The 26,849-nt window shown below is 47.1% G+C and overlaps 1 protein-coding gene across 6 annotated transcripts in view; it reads right to left on the bottom strand.

Annotated features, from left to right (window-relative positions):
* TTLL4 (tubulin tyrosine ligase like 4) overlaps nucleotides 1–26,849 on the bottom strand; it is a 373,628-nt gene that overhangs the window by 1,685 nt on the left and 345,094 nt on the right. For all 6 annotated transcript variants that reach the window (XM_029605017.1, XM_029605022.1, XM_029605021.1 and 3 more), the window contains one exon: nucleotides 25,433–25,509. In XM_029605017.1, coding sequence (XP_029460877.1) covers nucleotides 25,433–25,509 — 77 coding nt within the window. The remainder of the gene's footprint in view (nucleotides 1–25,432; nucleotides 25,510–26,849) is intronic.

Here is a 26,849-nt window from a genome sequence, read left to right as displayed (position 1 = left end):
CAAGGTGGCTAAAAGTTTTACCTACATAGATTGAAAGTGTTCTTGAGGGCATATTTGGGTTGGGGAAGAAAAGTATATGCCTAGTCTTTTTCAGCTCTGTACAGCCTACTGCACATGCTGTCTTCTCGTGGCACGTTTCAAAGAGAAGCTACCCATCAATGCAGGGGGGGTCTGAAGAGTTCATCTCTGCGGTCTCCACGTTCTGCACAGTAGCACACACCTCTGCATGGGAAGTCACTCAGGAAGGAGCTGCAATCTCTTAGTAGATCAACGGAAGACTTAGCCAAAGATGATGAACTGAGCTTTGCCATGCAGATCCCTTTTTCTGAGCTCTGAGAGTTCAGACGGATCTTCTTTAGATTATTACATTGGTCCAGTAAGAGACACCACAATTACTTGCCTATTTGTCTTCCCCTCTAGTCCTCTACCATGTCTTTTACTCAACATCTCAGCTCTCAATATCTGTCCCAACATATTTACATTTCATTACGGTGATGACCTGCCCCACCCTCTGCTAGTAGGCTATTTTAGGCCTTTGTGTTTTCCTCTTTGGGTCTTAAAAACTCCCCTCATTTCTGTTTTTATATTTTAATTTGTAATGACCAATGCTAAAATTTTACAAGCAATATTTATCATACAAGAGCATCTACCTCTCTCTATATTATAAAAATATTAGGGGCTCCATGTAATCATTGTGTCCCGTCTGCCCATACACGATGCAATGACCTCACCCGGAGCAGCAGGAAGGGCTATAGGTAGCAAGAGAGGAGTGTCAAAGCCTGCATCAGTGTGGGGCCGGCCAGCCAGCCAAGCACTGCTGCCAGCAAGCAGAAACATGATAGGAGCTTCCTGGGCCACCCCAGCAAAAGTGGAGCCATGGCACAAGCAGAAAAAGGGCTGGTGGGGGTTTCACAGTGAAAGGAAACAAACAAAACCTCAAAGAGCTGTCAGTGGCACATGAGCTGATGGCATTTCCCAGGCCCCACAGTGCAGGAGACAAAGAGAGGTGGCAGGCAGCCCCCTCCCTCCAAACACTGAAATCAGAAGGGCTGGTAGGGTTCCTGGGCCCACTACTGCACCAGCAAAAGAAGAGCAAGTATGTAGGCAGCAGATGAACTGGTGGAGGTTCCCAGGCTTCAAAAGCACAGGAGAAAAAGTAGAAGGGGCAGCAGGCAGAAGGGCTTGTGGAGGGTGGAGCTTTCCAGACCCCCTCAGTCGCACAAGGATGTCTTCGGAGCCTGAGGTGAGAGGGGCTGGGAGGGGGCAATGGGAGGATGGGGGGTGGAAGGCGAGTGAGAGGCCTGGAGGAAAACAAGGGATAAGAGGAGGTGTAGTGGGAGAGTGGGATGCTTCATTAAGGAGATCCTGGAGACAGTATCTGCAATGCGTAGTGATTGGATGGATGATCAGGCTGCTAACATTGCTCAATGCCAGAAATCAGTGGCTGAGTTGGAGAAGGCTAACCTGGAGTTTCATGAGAAATCAGAAGATCTGGGGAACAGATCTTGCCGGTATAACTTGTGATTCTGACAGAGTTTGCTGTGTACAAATGGTGAGCAGTATATGTGCAGTGATTTTGGCTTCTGATGACGCTCTATGCAGGACAGTGCATTTGATATCGATAGAGCTTACTGATCACTTGGCCCTCGCTGCCTGTTTCCACAATTTCCAGACCAAGGGCAAGGCTTTCTTCTGTTCTAGGAAGATGGGATCACTTGAGATTTCTAATGATCTCTCTCCTATTACTATTCGCAAGAGGAGAGAGAGAAGGAGGATATCATTACAATTCTTCAAAGGAAAACAGATATCGATGGTTCTTCCCCTTTGGTTTGTTATTCACTATTAGCAGTGTCCCCGAGTCTGCAAATCTATTTATTTATTGAAGGTTTTTCTATACAGACATTCGCTGTTGGACATCATATCGGTTTACAGGCAACAGGCTGCTGGTCTAGTGCTGAATTTTCCTGAGGGCTGCTTCGAATAATGGCAGTGGGTCACTAGAGTTGAAAGGAGGCCGAGGAGGCACTCTGGAGGCTCCTTTTACTTCTCTGAGAGACATAGCCACTTGGCAAGGGAAGGTTTTTCTATTCCTGTGTTTTGCATATGTCCAAGCATCTGATATTGATATTTGAAAGGGGCTTTGCGGTTCTGCATTCTACAATGACTGACTGTGGCCTTTCCTATTTTGGGTTGAGGGAATGAGAGTTTATCATAACCTAATTTGTTTGTGGGTTCGGGGAGGGGGGGGGGGGGGTCAGTTTGATGACACCATTCTCCCTGAAGGAAGATGTCTGCTGGTTAGTAGGGCAGACATTGTGGGGAGGGATGAAGGGCAATTGGAGGGAGGGTTTTACGGATTGGTCTGCACATAACGTTTACATGGGTCTTTTATATGGTGGCAAGTCTCAATTTGTGGGCTGTTCTTTTCTCTACCATTTTACTGCCTGGATGGTGGGGTTTTGAATTCACCTTTTGAGCAGTAATTACTGTTTCGGGAGATTTAAAAGCTATTCTTTTTCGCTAACATACCCAAGGAAAAAAGACCAAGGCTTGTTGCATTTACTTGCATTTATGAGACTAGTACTGGTGGGAGCGGGAAGAATTCAGCACTATTTCAGAATAAAATGTGCTTCAAATCACTGGCAAAATGAACTCTTCACTACGTCCCCTCAATCCCTGCTCTACAACACTTCTGAAATTGCACAAAGTTGAAAGAGCTGGTTTTATAACAAAGTTCATCAAGACTTTCTTCCTCTGTTCGGCCCATTCTTAAGGAAGTCATCGCAGACCAGACTTCTCTGATTAATTATCGCCCAATCTCTTCCCTGCCGTATCTAACAAAAATCCTTGAAGCTGTTGGACTGCACCAACTCTCAGCCTTCATTGATTCAAATGATCTGCTCGACCAATACCATTTGGTTTTTGGAAACATCATAGCACTGAAATACTGCTCTGCCATGCTGAAAAGAGGTTTTGACCGAGGAGTTACATTTATCTTGGTACTTCTAGACATCGCCACGGCATTCGACAATAGATTATGCAATACTCTTATCAAGATCAAAATCCTTAGGAGTATCTGGCCTCGGGTTATCCTGGTTTACCTCTTACCTGGCCAAAAGATCAGAGTGAACTCATGTACATCATATCCTGGGTCACCCTGAGTTCTCGTGTACCTCAGGGCTCTGCCTTATCTGCAGCTTTATTCAACATCTATTTGATCCTGTTATGCTGCCTATTAACAAGCCTTGGGGTACACTATAAATAATATCCAGTTCTTTCCTTGCAAATTCTCTAGGCCTTTGACTGAAGAATTTCTTATAAGTTGTCTCACTACTAGTCAAAGTTGGCTTAATCAGAACAAACTGGCTTTAAATGTTTGGAAAAACAGAAGTTATGTTCTTATCTCATTTCCCAACATTTGACACAAGAGTATTCTTTTTAAAAATCATAACACTGCTAAATTAAATGCTCGCAATCTTGGGGTACTTATTGACCTATCATTTTCCATGAAGGAACATATTAAAGTTGTTACTCAAACTTCCTTTCACACACTTAGATTACTGCGACATCTGAAGCCACTGCTTGATGTTAACGACTTTTGAACCGTTTTGCAAACCCTCTTCTCAAGTATTGATTATTGTAATTCCCTCTTCATTGGCCTCCCAGCATAAGTCACTCATCCCTTCAAATTATCCAAAACTCTGCTGCACGATTACAGACAGGAACCCCGATTCGTGAGCATATCAATCCCACATTTCAATCCCTCCACTGGCTTCCGATACCATACCATACAGGTTTAATGTTTAACCTGAGACCCAAGCTTCCTCCTAAATCTCTCACTCCCCCCCAACTTATTGTACTTAGTTAAGTTATACGTTTAATTACCTCAACAAGTGAATCCCTCTTATTCCGCAAAATCCTTTCCTAGATAATTTGTTCCTAGTTAATCTGTTGGCTACCTTCTTATGCAGTTTTTGTTCTCTGTAAAGGCTATGCCTATTAGAGATGTGAATTGGAACTGAAATCCGAACTGATTTTGGTTCCAATTCACATCTATAGAGATGTGAATCGGAACTGAAATCCGAACCGATTCTGGTTCCAATTCACATCTATAGAGATGTGAATCGGAACTGAAATCCGAACCGATTCTGGTTCCGATTCACATCTATAGAGATGTGAATCGGAACTGAAATCCGAACCGATTCTGGTTCCGATTCACATCTCTAACCTATGTGACAGCTTCTGCTGTCCAAGTTTCTAAGTTACCTGTAAACAGATACGATGTGCAAACGGATGTCGGTATATAAAATACGCCAAATAAATAAAATACCATATACAATATAAAATAATAATTCATTCACTTACTAACAATATTCACTTTCCATGGATTACAGCAATCTTAAAAACTCAGGTGCCAACTAGGTCATTGAGATCTGCTAATCAGATATTCCCTCACCTAAAGCAGCACACCTCAGTGAAACCAGAGACCGTGCATTCTCTATGGCTGGTCTTCTACAGAATTCAATGCCAAAAGAACTAAAACATCAAGGAGCCTACATTTTTAAAAAAGGCTCTAATAACTTATTTGTTCAAGAAAGCATATGAGAATTAGAGTTAGGATACACCCATATTGCTGACATCTTCCTCCTTATTGTCCTTAAGACTTCGTTTGGTCATGATTTAATGTTTTTATTATTTAAGCTGTTTGTTTTTACTTGACTGTATTATTGTATCCAGTCCTGAACATAGGAAGGGCGGGTAACATTTTTTTAAAATAAACACAAATAAAATCTCCAATGACCTTCAAGTGGATGTGAAGGAAAATAGATGGGACATGGAAGGCAGATATTTTGTTAAGTTGTAACATGGGAATGAAATATTTGCTCTGGTCAATTTATATGCCCCTGAGGATCAGAACCCCTTTTTTGATACATTATCTGAAGTGTTGCTGGGTTGTGTGGAAATTTGATCAAAAAGTGGGCTTTCGATATTACTAGAAACCCAATTTTAGATAACTTTTCAGGGGGAGAAGCGGGCACCAAATCATGTAGGGCTCACCTTAAAGAGTTTCATAGAGAGTTGCAATCTTGTGGATATCCGGAGAATATTAAATCCCACTTGCCACAATCACTCATTTTACTCCAAGCCACATAATTCCTATTCCTGCATTGATTATTTTCTAATAGATAAAGTTTTAGAGACCAAAACTTTATCTTCTTTTCCATATCCCAGTTATATTCCCTTGTTTCATTGTAACTTTTTACCTCCTCTAATTACAATCTCATGTTAAGTGTTATTGCTATTGTTTTTGTTAAGATCTTAGTTCTCTGTAAACTGAGTTGATTTGATTTGTATCAAGAAAGTCGGTATAAAAAAGCTCTAAATAAATAAATAAATAAATAAATAAATAAATAAATAAAAGATGCTGCAATAGGTCACTTAACTTTATCAGACCATGGCCCAATCTGGCTAGATCCTCTCTTATTTATTTATTTATTTCGGATTTTTTATATACCGACATTCTCAATACAAGTAAGAGATAGGGGTAAGAGATTTTGATGATATAGCTTGCTCAGCAATAGAGATTTTGGTGATCATTTTATTTATTTATTTAAAACTTTTTTGTATACAGACGTTCGTTTAGCAAACATCACATCAGTTTCCATGTAACATAAAAACTGGCCAACAGGGCTTTACAATGAAACTGATAATAGAACTGGGGGGTGGTAAGGGGGGGAAACGTGATGGGAATTACTGTACAAGGGAAATATAAGCGAGGTAGCATGATTATAAGCATGGGAACATGATTATATATAGGCAATAGAATTATATACAAATATTATATACAAGAAGGTTGTTTACACTGAAAAAGTTCTGGGTAAGGGCGGTGAGGAGGGGGGCAGGGGTTTGGAGAAGATGGGTGAGAAGCGGGGGGTTCAAGTGTAGGCTCGTGCGAAAAGCCAGGTTTTGAGGTTTTGTCTGAATTTTTTGGGGCAGGTGGTGGAAATAAGAAAATTATTCCTTGCCTGCTAATGTTCGTTCCTGTAGTACCATGGATCAGTCCAGACAGTGGGTTATGTCCCCCGTCCAGCAGATGGAGTCAGAACAGAGTTTGAGGGCGTCAGCATATACAGCAGTGCACCCTCTGCTGGAGCTCAGTATTACGCATAGCAAAGCCCAAAAGAACAAGCAACATTTTGGATCCAGATCCGTAACCAGAAAGAAACAGACAAAGATAGAAGTAAAAAACGGTCAACGAGACCACAAAACAGCCAACTTGTGAGGAGCTGTGAACAGCCATAATAACCAGAGAAAGACAGAAAGACAGCTACATGGAAGAATCCGAGCAGGAACCAACGAAACCCCTAGCGGAGGGCGTCTGGACTGATCCATGGTACTACAGGAACGAAAATTAGCAGGTAAGGAATAATTTTCTTTTCCCTGTACGTACCAGGATCAGTCCAGACAGTGGGATGTACCCAAGCTTCCCTAATTCGGGTGGGGTCCTGAGAGACCTGCTCGGAGTACCTGATCGCCAAAATAACCCGTGGTTTGCGGCGCCAGGTGTAGCCTATAATGTCTGGAAAAAGTGTGCAACGACTTCCACATCACCGCACAGCAAATTTCCTGTGAAGACACGGAACGAGATTCCGCCCAGGACGCCGCTTGTGAGCGCGTGGAGTGAGCTGGAATGCCGCGAGGCGGCACCCGCCCCGCTACAATGTAAGCCGATGAAATGGCGTCCTTTATCCAGCGCGCAATGGTTGTCTTGGATGCCTGAGATCCTCTCTTCGGTCCTGATCAGAGGACAAACAAGTGATCGGATACCCGGAAGTCATTGGTAACCTTCAGGTAGCGGAGCAGAACACGCTTGACGTCCAAGAGCCGGAGAGACCGTGGTTCCTCTGGAGCGAACGCTGGGAGTTCCACCATCTGATTTAAATGGAAGGACGATACCACCTTCGGTAGGAAGGATGGCACCGTACAAAGGGAAACTCCGGAGTCGGAAAAATGCAGATATGGATCCCTGCAGGACAACGCTTGAAGCTCTGATATACGGCGAGCAGACGAGATGGCTACCAGAAATACCGTCTTGAGGGTCAGGTCCTTAATGGTGGCCCCCCGCAGTGGTTCAAACGGGGAGCCCGCAGCACCAAGTTGAGGCTCCAGGAAGGGAAAGGGTCCCTGACCGGTGGCCGTAGGTGTTTGGCACCCTTCAGAAAACGTGCGATATCCGGCTGAAGAGGCAGAGAGCAGTCCTTCGGTACCAAGACGTTCAAGGCTGCCACCTGGACACGGAGCGAATTATAGGCGAGACCCTTATCCAGACCATCCTGTAGGAAATGAAGGATCATCGGGACAGTCGCCTCCATAGTTTGGACCCCGCGGTCGGAACACCAAGCTTCGAAGACCTTCCAGACTCGAACATAAGCAAAGGAGGCTGAAGTCTTACGGGAACGCAGCATAGTTGAGATCACTGTCTCCGGGTAGCCTCTGTGGCGGAGGCGGCGCCGTTCAAAAGCCAAGCCGCAAGACAGAAGAGTTCTGCCTGCTTGAAAAATACCAGCCCTTGGCGAAGAAGGTGTGGGAGATGAGCCAGGCGAAGTGGACCGTCCACCGTCATCTGAAGTAGGTCTGTGAACCATGGCCGACGGGGCCACTCCGGGGCAACGAGAATTACGGTCCCTCGATGTTCCAACCTGCGGAGAACCTTTCCTACCAGGGGCCAAGGAGGAAAAACAGAGCAGTTGATCCGACGGCCACGGAAGGGTGAGGGCATCCACCCCCTCCGCGCCGCGCTCTCTCCTGCTGCTGAAGAAGCGCGGAGCCTTGGCGTTGAGAAAGGTCGCCATCAGGTCGAGGCGTGGAGTCCCCCAACGACGGACGATGAGATGCATTGCCTCGGAGAGAGCCCACTCTCCGGGGTCCAGCTGTTGACGACTCAGGAAGTCTGCCTGAACGTTGTCCACCCCGGCGATGTGAGAGGCCGCGATCCGAACGAGATTGCTCTCTGCCCACTCCATCAAGGGAGTTGACTCGAGGGAGACATGCTTGCTTCTTGTCCCCCCTTGACGATTGATGTAGGCCACGGTGGTGGCGTTGTCCGAGAGAACCCTTACCTCTCTGTGTCGCACCAAGGGAAGAAACCGCTGGAGAGCTAAACGCACGGCCCTTGTTTCCAGTCGATTGATCGGCACTTTGCCTCCTCTGGTGACCAGGTTCCCTGCGTGGTGCTTCGTTCGCAGACGGTGCCCCATCCCACGAGGCTGGCATCGGTGGTCACCACCACCCAATTGGGTACCTCGAGCGAGACTCCCCGAGCCAGATGCGAGGGGACAAGCCACCAATCCAGGCTTTCCCTGGCCAATGGTGGAAGAGGCAGGATCACCTGGTACTCCTGGGAGACTGGTTTCCAACAGGATAGAAGAGACGCCTGTAATGGCCGCAGGTGTGCAAACGCCCAGGGTACCATGTCGATGGTGGAGGCCATCACTCCCAGGAGCTGCAGATAATTCCAGGCGGTGGGTTCTGCCAAAGCCGAAAACCGAGTCACGTGCTCCCTCAAGGCTTGAGCCTTGTCCGGGCGCAGAAACACCATGCCTAGCCGGGTATCGAAGCTCGCTCCCAAGAAATCCAGGTGTTGTGAGGGCACGAGGGAACTCTTTGGAAGGTTCACCACCCAGCCAAGAGAACGTAGGACTTGTACGACCCTGGCCACTGAGGTCTGACCATGTGTGAAGGACTTCGCACGAATCAACCAGTCGTCCAGATAGGGATGTACTAGAATACCCTCCTTGCGAAGGGCCGCCACCACCACCACCATGATCTTTGTGAAGGTCCGAGGCGCGGTCGCCAAGCCGAAGGGTAGCGCCTTGAATTGAAAGTGTTGACCGAGAATCTTGAAGCGAAGATACCGCCGGTGAGCCGGCAGGATGGGAATGTGCAAGTACGCTTCCGATAGGTCCAGGGAAGCGAGGAATTCTCCCTTGTGCACTGCGGCAATCACTGACCGAAGCGTCTCCATGCGGAACCGGTTGACCCTCAGGGCTTTGTTTACCTCCTTCAAATCCAGGATGGGCCGAAAGGAACCGTCCTTTTTGGGAACGACGAAGTAAATGGAATAATGGCCCAAGCCCACCTCGCCGAAGGGGACGGGAACTATGGCCCCTATTTCCTGCAGCCGGTCTAGCGTTTGTTGAACCGCCATCCTCTTGAGATCCGAACCGCAGGGGGAGAAAATGAACCTGTCCCTCGGCGGGCGGACAAACTCCAAGGCGTAACCGTCCCTTATGGTGTCCAGCACCCACTGTTCTGTGGAAATATCTGCCCACTCCTCGTAGAATTCCATGAGTCGGCCTCCGATGCGGGGAGGCGAGGAGTGGGCTCCTTTGGCATCATTGGGCTGACTTTGCGGGCGGATTTCCTTGCCCCGAACCCTCTCGCGCGGGCCTCCGCCCATGAAAGGAACGAGACCAGGGCTGGGATCCGGCCGGCTGTGTCCGAGGACCAGGCTGTCGGTAAGACCTGTAGCGACGCTGCGCCCTGGCCCTGGTTCTACCAGAAGAAAAGGACCGGAAGGAACGCTGTCTATCTTCCGGCAGCCGATGCACTGAATTCTCCCCCAATGACTTGATGATCTGATCCAGGTCCTCTCCAAATAGAAACTTGCCCCGAAAGGGGAGGGAGCCAAGGCTCGACTTGGAGGAAGCATCTGCTGCCCAGTTTCGAAGCCACAAGAGCCGTCGGGCTGCTACGACCGATACCATGGACCGCGCCATGACGCGAAAGAGATCAAATAAGGCGTCCGCCCCGTATGCTATGGCAGATTCCAGGCGGTCTGCCTGGGCGGCCTCCTCGGGGGGCAACTCCTGAGAGGTGAGAAGTTGTTGTACCCAGAGCAAACTGGCCCTTTGTGCCAGCGAACTGCACATCACGGCCTGCATCCCTAGGGCGGAGACTTCGAAAACTCGCTTGAGGAAGGTTTCCAGCTTACGATCCTGCGTATCCCGCAGGGCCGTTCCACCCGTGACCGGGATGGTCGTCCTCTTGGTCACTGCCGACACCGCTGAATCCACCTTGGGCACCTTGATAAGATCCAAGAAATCCTCAGGCAGCGGGTATAGCTTTTCCATGGCACGTGTGACCTTCAAGGATGCCTCGGGCGTGTCCCCACTCCCTGGTGAGGAGCTGGAGAAAGGACTCGTGGATAGGGAAAGCCCTCGCCCTAGGACGGAGCGCGGCAAGCACTGGATCCCCTTTCCGAGAGGACGTAGCGACGGCCAGAGCCACAGGGATCGGAGGGTCCGGAGGCGGGTCGAGGTCTAGCTCCTGAAAAATATGGTGGATGAGCTCATCCAGCTCTTCTTTTTGAAAAATCCATAGGGCCCGAGGATCGTCCCCCTCTGTCTGTCCATCCGGGTGCGCCTCCGGTGGTTCCGGGGAGTCGCCTCCTGCTGGCGAAGCCGCCCCCGTGGTACGTCGGGGTGGCACGGGGGGAGAGACCCGGCAGGGACCCAAGCGTAACAGGCGAACTGGTGGGAACACTAGCAAGTTTGGGAGCCTTGGGGGGAGGGGGCTCCAGGGGATTCCCCCCCCGTCTCTCCCATACCCTGCAAATAAGCTCTGTGCATTGCCAGAATAAAATCAGGTGAGAAAAACGAAGAGCTGCCAGGAATCCCTGGGGGGGGACCTTCCTGGGAGCCCCGGTCGGGCAAAACCCCTGCCGCGGGCAAAATCTGTTGAGAGCCAGCACTAAAAATCCTTTCTCCATCTGGGAACGTATCCACCTCACGCTGCCCACCTAAAATGGCCGCCGTTCCCGCCAATGGCGGCGACGTGGCTGGCCCGCGCCGCCTGGGCTGAGGAGGCGGCAGGTCCGAAATTGCACCGGAGGGCTGCAGGGTGCCTTCCCCCTCGGGGAGGCACAGATCGCAGAGCCCCTCCCTCAAAAATTGATTCCCCGGCTCGCCGCAGGCCTCACACCTTGAGGACCGCGGCATGGAAGCTCCGGGTAAGAAAAGCCTCGGGGGGAGGGGCCCAAGAACGAGTCCGTGCCGCGGGGGGGGGCCTGGAATGGCCCACACAACCCGCCGACGGGGTCCAGGAACTCCGGGGGGGCTTCCCCGGTGCAGCCGTGCACACACCCGCGGGCGGAGCCTACGGACCGCGGGACCCACCGGCACCACCGGCATCCACGGGGCACTACCAAACAGAAAGAAGAAGAAAACCTGTGGAGAGAAATAACAAAAAACTGCCACTTACCCCAACGGAAGAGGAAAGAAGCACAGCAGAGAGAAGGCAAAGCAACAGACACACGCCTCCTCAAAAATTGAAATCTTTTTTTTTTCTTTAAACTTTACGGATCCAAAATGATAGAAGAAAAGACAGGGACATACTGTAGAAAAGTAGAACAGAAATTGAAAACAAATGAGAAAGCCCTGTCACTCTGGGGGAGCTTTTGGATCCCCCCACTCACATCTGCTGGAGTCAGAAGAATACTGAGCTCCAGCAGAGGGTGCACTGCTCTATATGCTGATGCTCTCAAACTCTGTTCTGACTCCATCTGCTGGACGGGGGACATAACCCACTGTCTGGACTGATCCTGGTACGTACAGGGAATGAAAATTATCCACACCTTGATACAGAAAGAGGTCCGTTTTCAGCTGCTGGGTGGCTCGACTAATTAGCCGGATAAACATAAACAGACTAACTTTAGGGTAGCCCTACAGCTCGACCAGAGTTAGCCAATTAACTTAACTGGCTGACTCTGCTCCTCCCCAGAACGCCTCCATCTAAATATAGCCGGATAAATCATTTAGGGCCTCATTTACTAAGCATTTTTCCCATAGACACAGAATGAGAGAAATGCCTTAGTAAATCAGACCATTACGATATCCGTCTAAATGGCTTTTGAATATGGACCTCAAAATGTCTCATCTTCAGATCCTCATCCCGATAGTGGAATCCCTCCACAAAACGTGGTCTTACTGGAACAGCTGCCTTTCAACAATCAAAAACCTGCTCAACAGCCTCAACTTCGTGCTAAACACTAGCAAAACGGAAATCCTCATAATTGCCCCAGACAATTGCACCCTGCTCAACCAACCTAGTTCCGCCCAACTCTCCTCTACATCGATAGACCACACACCGCAAGTAAGAGGTCTTGGGGTGATTCTAGACAACCAACTCAACTTCACCAAGTTCGTTAATAACACCACCAAAGAATGCTTCTTCAAATTGCAAGTTTTAAAAAAACTAAAACCACTTCTACACTTCCGAGACTTCTGCTTGGTACTACAAGCTATCATCCTCCCTAAACTGGACTATTGCAACTCACTCCTGGGCCTGACCGCCAGCACCATCAAACCACTTCAGATGGTTCAGAATGCGACGGCTAGAATCTTCACTAACACCAAAAAAAGGGAACACATCACCCCTATCCTCCAGAATCTTCATTGGTTGCCGGTAAAATTTAGGATACACTTCAAATCCCTTATGATGATTCATAAGGCTCTTTACAACATCTCCCCCCTCAACCTATCTTTCCAACTGCAGCAGCACACTTCCAAGAGACCGATCAGAAGTGCATACCAGAACATGGTTCACACCCAGCCGGCTAAAACCTTACTGAGGAAACTAGCTTTGTCCACAGCAGGTCCCCCCGTTTGGAATCTGCTCCCACCGGACCTCCGCCAAGAACCATGCCTCTTGACATTCAAAAAGAAGCTTAAGACTTGGCTATTTACCCAAGCTTTCCCTGAGAGCTAAAACCTGATAAAGCAATAATCATTATATATACCTATGTACATATGTTTTCTGAGTTTGGAACCTAGTTTCAGTTAACTGAGTTTTTGAATGTCTCCCTAAAAGTGCTCCTGTACACCTGTTTTAATGTATTTCCGCCCCAGAGGCGAATGTTCAGTTCCATGTAAACCGGTGCGATATGTATTGTATATAGGATCATCGGTATATAAAAATAATAAATAAATAAATAACACTTTGGGATTGCTTAAAAGAAGTGGTGAGGGGTAAACTGATTTCTCGAGCTGCATCTAGAAAGAGGGTGATAGATCAAACTACAACTGATCTACTTCTACGGATTGCTGAGTTGTAACTCCAATGTAAGAGCAGCAAATCCTAGAACTCTGGATGACTTGGAAGAAACAAGAAATAAGTTAAATGCATTTAAGGTAGAAAATATTCATTTCAGATAGATTTGATTAAACAAATATTTTAAGTTTGGAAATTAGGCTAGCTGACTTTCGATTAGAAGGTTAAAGGATACATTTCTGGAGAACCAAATTCTTAAAATTAAGGCTCAGATGGGACATTTTGTGACAGACAATGAGAGCATCTGGAAGAGATTTACTCAGTTCTAGCAAGAATTGTAGTCACAGGTTGATACTATTCACAAGGAAGATATTGATAGCTACCTAGATGGCATATTTCTTCCATCTTTGCCCCCAGAATGTTAAGAAATGCTTAATGGGGAAATTGCTGAATTGTGGATCATCCAGATGAGTAAGGATTTGAAAGTGACTAATTCCCCTTGTCTTGATGGCTTTTCTGCTAAATTCTATAAGAAATTTAGCACACTGCTAGTGAAAAAGAAAATTATTTCCTTACCTGGTAATTTTCGTTCCTGTAGTACCATGGATCAGTCCAGACCGTGGGTTATGTCCCCTTCCAGCAGATGGAGTCAGAGCAAAAAGTGAGAGTGCGGTCCCTCATGACTGGTACGCCCTCTGTAAACCTTCAGTATTAAGAATATCCAAGCAACAAAGAAAAACACCTTAGATGGATCAATACAAAAATGAATATCAACTAAATTGAACATCAAACTGTAAATCTGAATAGGCAAACTTGCAATGTGAACTCTCAGTCAGTCCCAAACAGGTCCTGAAATGATTACACAGTCGAGCTGAAGGATTAACCCAAAGAAAAAAAACCCAAAATCCTTAGGGTGGGCGTCTGGACTGATCCATGGTACTAGAGGAATGAAAATTAGTAGGTAAGGAAATAATTTTCTTTTCCCTGTACGTACCAGGATCAGTCCAGACCATGCGATGTACCAAAGCTTCCCTTAAATAGGGTGGGCCACTGATATCCCAGCTCAAATGACGTGAGCCTCAAAAGAACCAGAGGTCGTTGATTGCAGATACAAGCGATAGTGATGCGCAAAAGTGTGCAAAGACTTCCAAGTGGCCGCTCGGCAAAATTCCTGTGGAGAGACCACTTGGCTTTCTGCCCAGGAAGCTGCTTGAGCTCGGAGAGAATGAGCTTTAATACCGTCAGGAGGCTAACGCCCCGCGCCAATGTATGCGGTAGAGATTGCTTCCTTTATCCATCGGGCAATGGTGGTCTTTGAAGCCTAGTTCCCCTTCTTGGGACCACTCCAGAAGACAAAAAGATGATCTGATAAGCGGAAGTCGTTATTAACCTCCAGATATAGAAGGACTCCTCGCTTGACATCCAGGCGCCTGAGCTCCTTGGAATCCTCATCCTGGAATGATGGCAGTTCCACCAATTGATTCAGATGAAAAGACGAGACCACCTTTGGAAGGAAAGATGGTATGATACCCGAGGATACTCAGATCCGTAGAGCGGAGATAAGGCTCTCTACATGACAAGGCCTGCAGTTCCGAGATTCTGCGAGCGGAACAGATAGCAACCAAGGAAACAGTCTTAAGAGTCAGGTCCTTGAGGGTAGCGCTCTACAGCGGTTCAAAGGGCGGCCCACCAAGAATACAAAGGATCAAAATCAAAACTCCCTGAGGGGAATAAATTGCGAATCGATGTTTCACATGCTTTACTCCCTTCAAGAATTGGACCATGTTCGGGTGTGTCGCAAGAGGAGGGCCATCCTGATGATGAACTAAGCACCTAAGTCTGCCACTTGAACTCGAAAATTGTAGGCTAATCCCCTCTCCAGCCCTCGCTGTAAGAACGACAAGATCTGGGCTATGGTCGCACGCCATGGAGAGAGATGTCAGGACTGGCAACAACCCTCAAAATCTTTCCAAACTCGGATATAGGACCTGGAGGCGGAAGGCTTCCTAGCCTCGAGAAAAGTGGAGATAACCGCCGCTGGATACTCTCGTCTCCTCAGCCGACACCATTCCAAAAGCCAGGCCGCTAGACAGAAGCGATCTACCTAGTCGAAAAATACTGGTCCCTGCCGTAGGAGATTTGACAGATGCCGCTAGGTTGATTAAGTCTGTGAACCACGGCCAATGAGGCAACTCCGGAGCCACGAGGATCATGGGCCCCTGGTGACCCTCTATTCTTTGGAGCACTCTTCCCATCAGGGACCAAGGCGGTAACACGGAACGTAGGATGTTCCTTGGCCACAGGAGGGCTAGGGCATAGACGCCTTGTGCTCCGTGCTCCCTTCTGCGGCTGAAAAAGCACAGCGCCTTTGCGGTCCCATCACATCCAGATGGGGGAGTCCCCCATCGCGTGATGAGTAGTGCCACTGCCTCCTGGGACAGTTCCCATTCTCCAGGATCTAAGCGCTGGTGACTTAAAAAAACCGCCTGAACATTGTCAACCCCTGAAATGTGAGATGCCGCCAGATGAGACAGGTGGAGTTCTGCCCACGGCATCAGCTTGTTCGTCTCCCGAGTCACATGGAGACTTTTTGTTCCCCCCCTGACGACTGATGTACGCTACAGTTGTGGCGTTGTCGGAGAGGATCCGGACTGCTCGGCCTTGTGCTAGGGGCAGAAAACGCTGCAGCACAAGACGGACCGCTCTTATCTCTAGATGGTGTATTGGCCAAGTTGCCTGTTCTGGTGTCCACTGACCCTGCGTTTAGTGCCGACCACACACTGGCCCCAGCCAGTAAGGCTGGCGTCTGTTGAAAGGAGCACCCATTGTGGAACCTCGAGCTCTACTCCTCTAAGCAAATGATCTAGGTCGAGCCACCAGGTCAGGCTGTCCTTGGGTAGGGGCAGTATCGGCAGAGGAGCCTGAAATTCCTGAGATACCGGCTTCCAACGGGAGAGTAATGCTCTTTGTAAGGGACGTATATGGGAAAAGGCCCAAGGCACAACATTTATCATGGAACCTAGCAACTGGAGAGCGTCCCAGGCTGTGGGAAGTCGGAGGTTCCGAAACGCTGAACCTGAGCAAGGAGCGATTGGACCTGCTCCAGACGAAGAGAACCTGTGCCTACTTTGATGTCGAAATGAACTCCCAGAAAGTCGAGGGACAAGGATCCATTCCTTCCTCAGGGCTGCCGTCACCACTACCATCACCTTGGTAAAGGTGCGAGGAGCGGTTGCCAGGCCGAATGGCAGGGCCTGGAACTGGAAGTGCTGCCCCAAAATCTTGAAGCGAAGGAGGCGCTGATTCTCTTTTAGGATGGGGATATGAAGATAAGCCTCCGTCAAGTCCAAGGACACCAGGAACTCTCCCCAGTGCACCACAGCAATCCCTGAGCGCAGAGTTTCCATCCTGAAGTGTGGTATCTTGAGCGTCCTGTTGACCATCTTGAGATCCAGGATCGGCCGGAAGGAGCCTTCTTGCTTGGGGGCTACGAAGTATACGGAATAATGGCTGAGTCCTTGTTCCGGTAGTGGCACCGGAAGAATGGCTCCCAGACCCAGGAGGCAGTCTAGCGTCCAACGTACTGCGCCCTGTTTCCTTAGTCCGCACAGAGAAAAGACAAACCTGTCTGAGAGGTTGAGCAAATTCTAAAGCGAAACCGCGCTGTAGAATATCCAGGACGCCCTGGTCTGAGGTGATTGTAACCCACTCCTCGTAGAAGAGTGACAGGTGTCCTCCTATCCGAGGAATCGAAGAGTGGGCCGGCAATGTTTCATTGTGAAGATGTAGTGGCAGACCCTTGGGCGAGGGTGTCTTGGGCTGATCCTCATCCCCGAAAGGAATGAGACCAGGACTGCGATCTAGACGAGGGAGGCCTGTAGGACACTGGCCGCACCTGGCGAAAGCGCTATTGTCCTCTGAAACGGTTCCGCGCGGAGCTGTACGTTCTGGATCTCTGAGGACGATCTTCCGGTAACTTAAGTACCTTATGCTCCCGGAGCGACTTAATAAGTTGCTCCATCTCCTCTCCAAACAACAACTTATCCTTGAAGGGAAGGAAGCAGAGTTGAGACTAGGAGGAGTAATCCGCGGACCAGGTCCTGAGCCAGAGGAGGTGCCAAGCTGAGACTACGGAAGCCATAGATCTGGCCAGCACCCGGAGAAGATCATACAGCGCGTCCGCGCCATACGCTATGACGGCTTCTAATCTTTCCGCCTGTTGTGCCTCCCCCTGGAGGCAGGTCTTGACGGCTGAGGGGGGATATGATAGAGGTCTTCAAGATCATGAGAGGTCTTGAACAAATAGATGTGACTCTGTTATTTACACTTTCGAATAATAGAAGGACTAAGGGGCATTCCATGAAGTTAGCAAGTAGCACATTTAAGACTAATCGGAGAAAATTCTTTTTCACTCAATGCACAATAAAGCTCTGGAATTTGTTGCCAGAGGATGTGGTTAGTGCAGTTAGTGTAGCTGGGTTCAAAAAAGGTTTGGATAAGTTCTTGGAGAAGTCCATTAATGGCTATTAATCAAATTTACTTAAGAAATAACCACTGCTATTAATTGCATCTGTAGCATGGGATCTTCTTGGTGTTTGGGTGGTTGCCAGGTTCTTGTGGCCTGGTTTTGGCCTCTGTTGGAAACAGGATGCTGGGCTTGATGACCCAGCATGGCAATTTCTTATGTTCTTATGTCCTGAGTCCTGAGTAGTAGTTGGACCCACCGGAGTCATGCACGCTGCATCAGGGAGCTACAAACAGCAGCCCGAACTCCCAAGGCAGACGCCTCAAACATCCCTTTCGACTTGCGCCGAGGGCGTCGGGTCAGGACCAGTTGGATGGGCAACCAGCTGAACCCTAGAGGATCCCGAAGGGGCCACTGGAACAGCAGGGCCAGAATACTGGTGCTGTTCCGGGCCGTGATGGTATCGATCCCCGAGGCCCCCCTGCCACGTCCGGGAGTTCCCCCAGACTGACCACTTTAGGAGGAGGGGGAGCCAAAACCGCATCCTGGTGCTAGCTGAGCCTTACCAAATAAGCCCCATGCATCAGCAGAATAAATTCTGTGGAAAAAGGCTCCGGGGGAGGGACGGCCGGAGGGGGGGTGGGGGCGGAGGGTCCTCTGAGGGCAGCTCTGCGTCGGGGAGGTGACCTCAGAGTCTGGCGCGCATTTGCTCGCGAAACAGACCACCCTCTAGGGCTCGAGGTGCCCTCCCCGCCAGGGAGGCACCAAGCACACAGGCCGTCCCAGGAGAGCTGCGATCCGGGCTCCCCGTAGGCGCTGCATCGCGTCAGCTGCGGCATGGAGGCAAGTAAAGAAGGGCTTGGAACCCAGACCTCCGAAAACCTTCGATAGCAGGAACAAAATCAAAGTCCTGCACTGCCTGATGAACTTTAACGACCAGTTCCGTTTTTGTTTTCAAGCCAGAGGGATGTCATGTCTCTGAAGCTTAGGGGCTGCCCTGAGGAAACGACATCTCCGGGCAGCGGGTCGACATTGAGTGGGAGAGGTTGGACCACCAACTTCACCCCTAAAGGCAGCAAATGACAGCCCTGTAAAAGGAAACTTAAACTTACCCCCAAAACGATACAGCAATAAATACAAAAGATGACAGGTCTCCCACTGAATGAAAGCTCTGCCTGCAAGCCTGCAGCAGAACAGCCATAGAAAGTAGAGCAAAGCTACAAGGAAAAGCCTTTGCCTTTTTTTTTTTTAAATAAGTTCCATCCAAGTAAAAAGTGTTAAGAAAACAGGAGAAATCAATCAACAAAGACTATTCTCACAGAAAGAAAATTGGAGAACCGATGGTGCTGGAGTCAGAGAAATACTGGGGGTTTACAGAGGGCGCACCAGTCATGAGGGACTGCCCTCTCAGTTTTTGCTCTGACTCCATCTGCTAGAAGGGGGACATAACCCACGGTGTGGACTGATCCTGGTACGTACAGGGAACCTCTGGCTTCCATGTTTAACTAACTTCTTTCAGATACCAAACTAGCCAGAGGCTCCAGTCTAGCTGGGATCACTGCTCTGGTAAAAGGAAGAAAAGAGGCAACTCTGTGCAGTTCATAAAGGTCTCTCTCTCTATTGAATATAGATTTGAAAATTTTGGACAAGGTATTAGTGATTCAATTGGATAAATTGCTTCTGTTTTGGTTCATGGGGATCAAGTGGGTTTTAACCTAGATCACTTAGCATCAGATAATGTGCGTAAAATGTGTAATTTAGTTTGGTGGGTGACAGAAAATAACATCCCATCTCTTTTGCTTACGGTAAATGATGAAAATGTGTTTGACTACGTCCATTGGTGGTTTTATTTAAAGACTTAAAAAGACTGGGTTGGGAACAAACGTTTGCCAATGGATTTGTAAGCTGTATAACTGCGCATCCACCTGTGGGTATTCTAGAGATTTCATGATTGGTCTTGGAATGAGGCAGGGTTTTTCTGTTTTCACATGAAACCTTTTGTGGAATGGGTCCATATTTCACAGAAGATTAAGGGAATAACAGTATGTTCTGTTGATTATAAGATATCATTGTTTGCTGATCTGACTCATCTGAGTGCTCTTCTTACGGAGCTGAAGAATTTTGGAAGGTTAATGAGGACAAATCAGAAATACTGAAGATCATCTTAGCGAGGGATCAGATCGAACTTTGATTTCTGTTTAGGTGGGCTATGGAGAGGATTAATTACCTGGGAGTTAACACTGGCATATAGCACATGATCAGTTGTACCAGCTTAATTATGCTAAATTATTTTGTGAGCTTTCCCAGGATTTGGAAAAATGGGCAGGATTACAGCAGTCAAAATGAACATTCCACCCTGTCTATTTTTTTTCAAACTCTGCGGGTTCCATTTCTTGATAAAGTCTTGAAATTGTGGCAGAGAAATATTTCCAGTTTTACCTGGAGGTACAGACCTCCCTGAATAGTGCAATCTGTGTTATTCCAACCCAAAAATTGGGGTGGTTTGGGTATTCCAAATATTCTATGGTATTCTACAACTTCTAACTTTAAGGTGTTAATTGAGTGGCAAAGAGAAAAAAAATGATTAAACAGTGGGTCCAGCTTGAACAGCGATTTATTGGCAGGGCTCCACTCTTCTTCTGTATGGCTCCCTAGGAGGAACTGGTAGCCTTCTCTTTTTAAGGTTTTACGCTTTCTTGTGGATGACAGAGATTACCATTAGAGCTCATCTTTTATATATAACAAGAATTTCACCCCTGAGGGAGTCTTCTGGATATTTTAAACAGTGGCAGGCCATGGGTGTCCACAGGTTAGGGCAAATCTGGGAAGGGAGGGGACTGCTATCTTTTCATACTCTGCAGAGGAAGCTTTGGTTAGCTTCCAGAGATAGATTCCCCAATACACCACTGGGGGAGGAATCAAAACGAATCTCTTACAAAGTAGACTGTGTTTGAAGGGTAATACGACAAGGCTGATATTTTGACTAGGCCTATTTTTAAAATCTATGCCATGCTGAATGAAGAGTTGAAGGTTAAATCCAAGCATATCCTGGCCTGGTAGAAAGATTTAGGTGAGGTTATGAATGAGACATCCTGGGATCATTGGTCTTTTTTTTACTGCAAGTGTTTCATTTCCTCTTTATTGATAGAAAATGGATATAAGGTGCTTTTCTGATATTACCTCTCCCTGAGCGTCTTCATAACTGAGAATACGAGACTTAAAATTACTTAAATACTATGAATTTTAGATTGCTTTGCATTGATTTATATCATGAATACACAGTTTTATTTTTTGTTTAATTTATTTTAATGGGTGATTTTACATTATCTGACTATATTTGTGTTTATTTTTTATTTTATTTGAATAATTTAGTAGTTATGTTTTATATGAATTTAACTGTACTTTTATTTGCATTTTATGTTTGGAAACTTTGTGATGGCCTGCCTGAATGATGGTATATAAGATTATTATAAATAAATAAATACAACTATTTCCAACTCTAGATAAAAGATATTGGCATGGGTGTGGAGATCTGGGAGCCTTTTACCACCTTTGATGGACTTGCCCTAAAGTTAGAATATTTTGGAAGCAGGTGCAAAATCTGAGAACTATAACGCTTGGGGATTACCATTCAAAAAGACCCCAAATGTTTCTTATTGGTTGTACATGTCCCTACGATTAGTTCTACTGCTGAAGCGCAAACCCTCTTTTTGCACATTTCTTTCTTTAAAATCCCTCCAAAGTTTGGGACGGGTTACATAAAAACATTTATAATAAGAACAGATAAGCCATTGCCGCTCATAGTGAGCTACCTTATTGGTGGAAGAAACTTTCATTGTCCCCTTTATCACTGGTGTGCGCTCTTGTCCAGAGTTTATTACATGGGGAGACTTACTGCTTATAGGAATAATAAAGTTTGGAAAGCTATGTAGAATCATCCAATTGTGAAGCCCTCCTCTCTCCTCCTTCCAGGCTATGGGATTCAAACAAATCATAAACAATCCCACTCACAAGGCAGGCCACACGCTTGACTTGATATTCACAAATGAAACCATCTCGCCCATCTCCCCACCTTCCTGCTCCCCCATCCCCTGGTCAGATCATTCGCTGATAGTCACAGAATTAGCCATTAAACAAAAACAGACCCCCAATGCAACCAAATCCGCTATCCAATTCAGGAAACCTTGTTCCATGGACATTCTCAACAACAGCCTTGCCAAAGACCTAACAAAACTGGACCTCTCTGATGCTGATACCGCCATTAACTCCTGGCAAACCATCACACACTCAGTAGCAAACACATTTTGCCCCTTATCCTCAAAAGTTATCAACCCAGCACGCACGGACAAAAAACCCTGGTTCTCTACTGAATTAAGAAAACTCAAACAAGACCTACAACACAAAGAATAACGTTGGCGGAAAGATCCCTCCCCTACTTCACTGGCCTCTTACAAAACAGCAATGAGCCTCTACAGAACATCCATCACCCACACCAAAAGAGATTTCTATGCCAAAAAAATACATGGCTTCTTATACGACCCTAAAACTCTATTCTCATACGTGGCAGCCCTTACCACCCCCATTCCCCCTACCTTCTCTGAAGAAGAAGCCCAAAACAAATCTACAGAGTTGGCGATTTTCTTTGACAACAAAATCAAAAACCTACTCGCCCCCCTGGCAACATCCAACACTTCATCAATCCCCTCACAACCTCCTAGCCAAAAGCCAAGCCAAAATCCATCACCAACTATCCTTAAACAGACACTAGAATCTCTTGAACCTACATCATCCCTTGAAATAGAATCGATTATCAAGAAAATGAAACCCTCTTCACACCCATTGGACCAAATACCAACCAAACTCCTCCTCACCATTCCCAACACCATTGCCAAACCTCTGGCAGAGATCATAAATTGCTCCCTCAATCAAGGATCTGTCCCTGACTCTTTAAAAATTGCTTCGCTGAAACCCTTACTAAAAAAACCCAATCTGCACCCAGCCAACCCTGCAAATTTCCACCCTATCGCTAACCTACCTTTTATAGCTAAACTAATGGAAAAGCTTGTCAACATCCGACTCACTGACTACTTGGACTCTCACAATATTCTATACCCTTCTCAATTCGGATTCAGGAAATGCCTAAACACAGAATCCCTCCTTCTTTCTTTAACGGACACCATCCTGATGGGCCTTGACAAGGGACAATCATACCTTCTAGCCCTACTCGATATTTCGGCGGCGTTCGACACGGTAAATCATGACATCCTCATCAACCGTCTAATGGAAATAGGCATCTCTGGCTCCGCACTGCTCTGGTTTAAATCCTTTCTGAACAGGCACTACAAAGTTAAAATAAACAACAAAGAATCCCACCCCATTCCGTCGAAACAAGGAGTACCACAAGGTTCTTCACTTTCCCCTACCCTGTTCAATATATATCTGCTCCCATTATGCCAGCTACTCAATAGCCTCAACCTCACCCATTTTATATACGCGGACGATGTGCAAATCATAATCCCCATCTCGGACCCCATCTCCTCTACTCTAAATTTATGGAACTGCTGCCTACAAGCCATCAACCTTCTTCTCTCGAGTCTCAACCTGGTCCTAAATACGTCCAAAACGGAACTCCTGGTTATCTCCCTTAGCGATAACTACTCCTCCGCCAATAATGCAATTATCCCACTAGCAAGCCAGGTCAGAGACCTTGGGGCCACCCTTGACTCTAGAATGAATTTCAAAAAATTCATTAACGCTACAACTAAAGAATGCTTCTTCAAGCTACAGGTCCTGAAGCAACTAAGACCCGCTTTTACACTTCCAGGATTTCCGTTCAGTGCTTCAAGCAATACTGTTCTCAAAGATAGACTATTGTAACGCTCTACTACTCGGTCTCCCCGCTTCGTCTACCAAAACCTCTACAGATGCTGCAAAACACAGCGGCCAGGATCCTCACGAACACACGGCGCAAGGACCATATCACTCCAATCCTAAAACTCTTACACTGGCTTCCCATTCAATATAGAATACTTTTCAAAGCTCTATCATCCACAAATCCGTACTCCAACTCACCTTCCCTCTCGAACTACATACTTCCGCAAGGCCGATCAGAACTGCTTACAAAAGTTCGCTCAAGGCCCCCCCCAACAAATCCTCGGTCCACAACTCTATTCACAAGCGAGCACTTTCGACAGCAGGTCCGCTACATTGGAATTCGCTTCCACAAGACTTACGCCAGGAACAATGCCATCTTACATTCAGAAAAAAACTGAAAACCTGGCTGTTCGCACAAGCCTACCGTTGAAGGAACTTCTTTCAACCAACACTGTCTCTCACCCTTCGACCTCTCCCTAATCCCTCCCCCCTACTCACCTCCCCTCCTCTCACTGGACATACGGTTAACAACACACCATGTTAATAACCGCCTAGGATAAATCTCTGTTTATTTATTACTAATATATTGTTTTTGTTGATTATATCTATCACTCTTCAGTTGTTATAGTTTAAATTCTGCCCTGTCTTCCATCTCCCATGTTTTTACGCTCCCTGTTTAATGTAACTTTACCTTCTACCTAGATGTTAATTGGTTTCCCCCTGTTCTATTGTAAACCGGTACGATAAGACCTGGTCTTGAGTATCGGTATTGTAAAAGAAGTTAAATAAATAAATAAATAGAATGGTTATCTGGGAATGTCTCCCTGCTGTCACAGTGCTGCTGGAGCTGAGTTCTCTGTGTTCTGAATTCATTATGGGGTAAGCAAGGGTTTGATGTATTTCAAAATTAATGGGGCAGAGCCCTTGTTAAATTAAAAGAAAAACAACCTATGAAACTATGAATCCGCCTTGAACAATATATCTGATGAGGGGGCAGACTATACAGTACCTTTTTGTAAATAAACAAAACTGTTGTCTGGTGTCCTGCACTGAGCTTGTTTCAAGATGCTGCCCACTACTGAAGTAAAACTAACACACCTGTACGTGCCCACCTCTTCCCTGTCCCCATTTGTGTGCCATGGGACTACATCCACTGTCCTGCAGGCTCGTGGAACCTTCCCCCGTTTTCAAAGATGGGGTCAGTGGCACTGCGCCAGCACACTGAGCCATAAGGAGTGCGGCCGGCACATGTGAGCTGGCTTAGGGGACCAGTCTTCAAAGCATCTGCAGCTCCAGTCATTCACACCTGCTTTGTTTCATTGAAAGTAACATGTGCAGATATGAAAATAGGATGTACCCTTATTTTCCTCCAGCTAATCTAAACGTGTCCCCGGGAATGCCTCCACGCAATGTGTTGGGGAAAAGTGCATTCTTTTAACTGCATTGAGGGAGGACAACATTCAGACAGCCAACTAATGCAGGTAAAAACGTTAGGTGAAAACTGTCCTCAAGGTGCACACTATCGGGTCCCCCTGTCATCCTTCACTCATTTGTGGATTATTTCCAGTACCACCTCTTCTCTAACTGAGCCTGTAATTAATTTATATGATTAATGCCGTTTCCCATCTTAGGTCCATTGCCTTCCCCTTCATCTAGAAATAGTGAACAAAATAGATTTAAGATTTCTGGTTTTGTTGGTCCTTGAACTCACTATTGCAGAGTGATGATAAATTTGAGGAGAGTGCAGAGCTGAAATATTCCACAGATTCTCCCTCCTTTTCTTGACCTCGCTCCTGCTCCTGTGTCCTGGGTAGGGCACAAACAGGGAGTGTGCTTATTTGTCCTCTAAATATCAGCACCCAGCTGCATCACTTAGGCATGCCCTGGACTCTGCACAGGAAGAGGAGAAAGAAATGGGGGTACGGAGAGAGAGCTGTGTCCCATCTCACATGTTCTGATTGGGACATTGGCTTCCAAACGGGTGCAGTTTTGTGGTATGAGGAGGATGTGCACAATGGAAAAATACCAAATACAGATGCTTACCCCAGTTTGGCAACCTCTGGTTTGCTAAAGCCATTGAGATGCAAGTCATTCCTCAAGTGAGACCTTGGCACAGACCACTGTCAGAAAATTTGGGAAAAGTAAGAGAAATAAGGGTCAGACGTGCTGGGGCTTCTCTCCCATACCCTCAGCCCAAGGCAGAGGAACTGTGCACGCAGAGCTTCCCCCACCAACCAAACGCACTGCACTCGTAGGTCTCCCCGCCATGGGCAGAAAGAGCGTGTACTCTAACTCAGGTCAGACAGGAAATGCTGGAATATGGTGAGAGGTGAACTGTGACAATACTGGAGCTTGCTGATATCAGAGGACAGGAGGTGCTGGAACATAGTGAGGGGGAGACAGATAAATCGATGGGTAGAGCATGCTCGAATATAGTGCTGGTAAGAGTGAATATTACTGAGATCAGAGGCCAGGGCAGCAATCAGGATGGTCCCCGATGTGACAGGGAATGCAGGAGGAGGAGGATGAAACACAATCTGCCCTGCAGCTGCACACATTGCACTGGTCCCTCACCGTTTCTTAAGCCTCCCCCACCCTGCTGTGCAGACCATGCTCTGGGAGGGAAGCATGAGGCTGCACCAGGCCCTGCCTCCCCAGTCTCACACCAGCCTGCTAAGCAGAGATTTATCATCTTTTATTTATGATGAACAACTGGTGGCTGATTAGAGCAAAGGATTTTTTTTGTACACTGATGAACTGGTGACTGGCCGGGAATGAGAGGGGATACTTGGGAGAGGGAAGGAAAGAGAAGGGGCTTTAAAAAACATAAGGGCAACTTTAAACAAATAGGTATTCACTTAAACCTTCTTAAAACGAGGCAGGGCTGACTGATGAGACAAAAGAGCAGGTAGGGGAGGGAGTACATCCTTCCTCATTCCCCCTCTCGTCACTCATCAGCGCTGCAACCTGTCCATGTAATTTAAAGGAAGGTAGCTGGCACACAAAAGGTGGAAAACACTGGGCTCGAGGATGCTGGAACATGCAGGGGTGAGGAGACTGATAATGCTGTAGAGCAGGGCATACTCAATCTGCCCTCTTGACCCCATAGCTAGCTGAGTTATCAGGATAGCATCAATGAATATGCATGAGATAAATCTGCATGTAACACTAACATCTACCTGCTCCCTATATGTCATCTACTAGGCAGCCTTAATCTTAAATACTTTCTCTATGCTGATGACATCCAAATTCTAATTGAGATACAAAATTCACGTGACGAAACCTACAAAATAACAGCAAACCATCTCACATCAATCAAGCAGCTATTAAACAAAATGAAACTTGTAATAAACACTGAGAAGACTGAAATTATAACCCTGGATAGAAAAAGCAGGCCATCACCTCCACCACCCCTCAAACTACAAAATCACATAGACACAATCTCCCCCATCTCACATGC

The sequence above is a fragment of the Rhinatrema bivittatum genome, chromosome 6, assembly GCF_901001135.1.
Source record: "Rhinatrema bivittatum chromosome 6, aRhiBiv1.1, whole genome shotgun sequence".
Lineage (NCBI taxonomy): Eukaryota > Metazoa > Chordata > Amphibia > Gymnophiona > Rhinatrematidae > Rhinatrema > Rhinatrema bivittatum.
The sequence above is the reverse complement of the archived record's forward strand: the minus strand, read 5'-3'. Positions and strand labels throughout refer to the sequence as shown.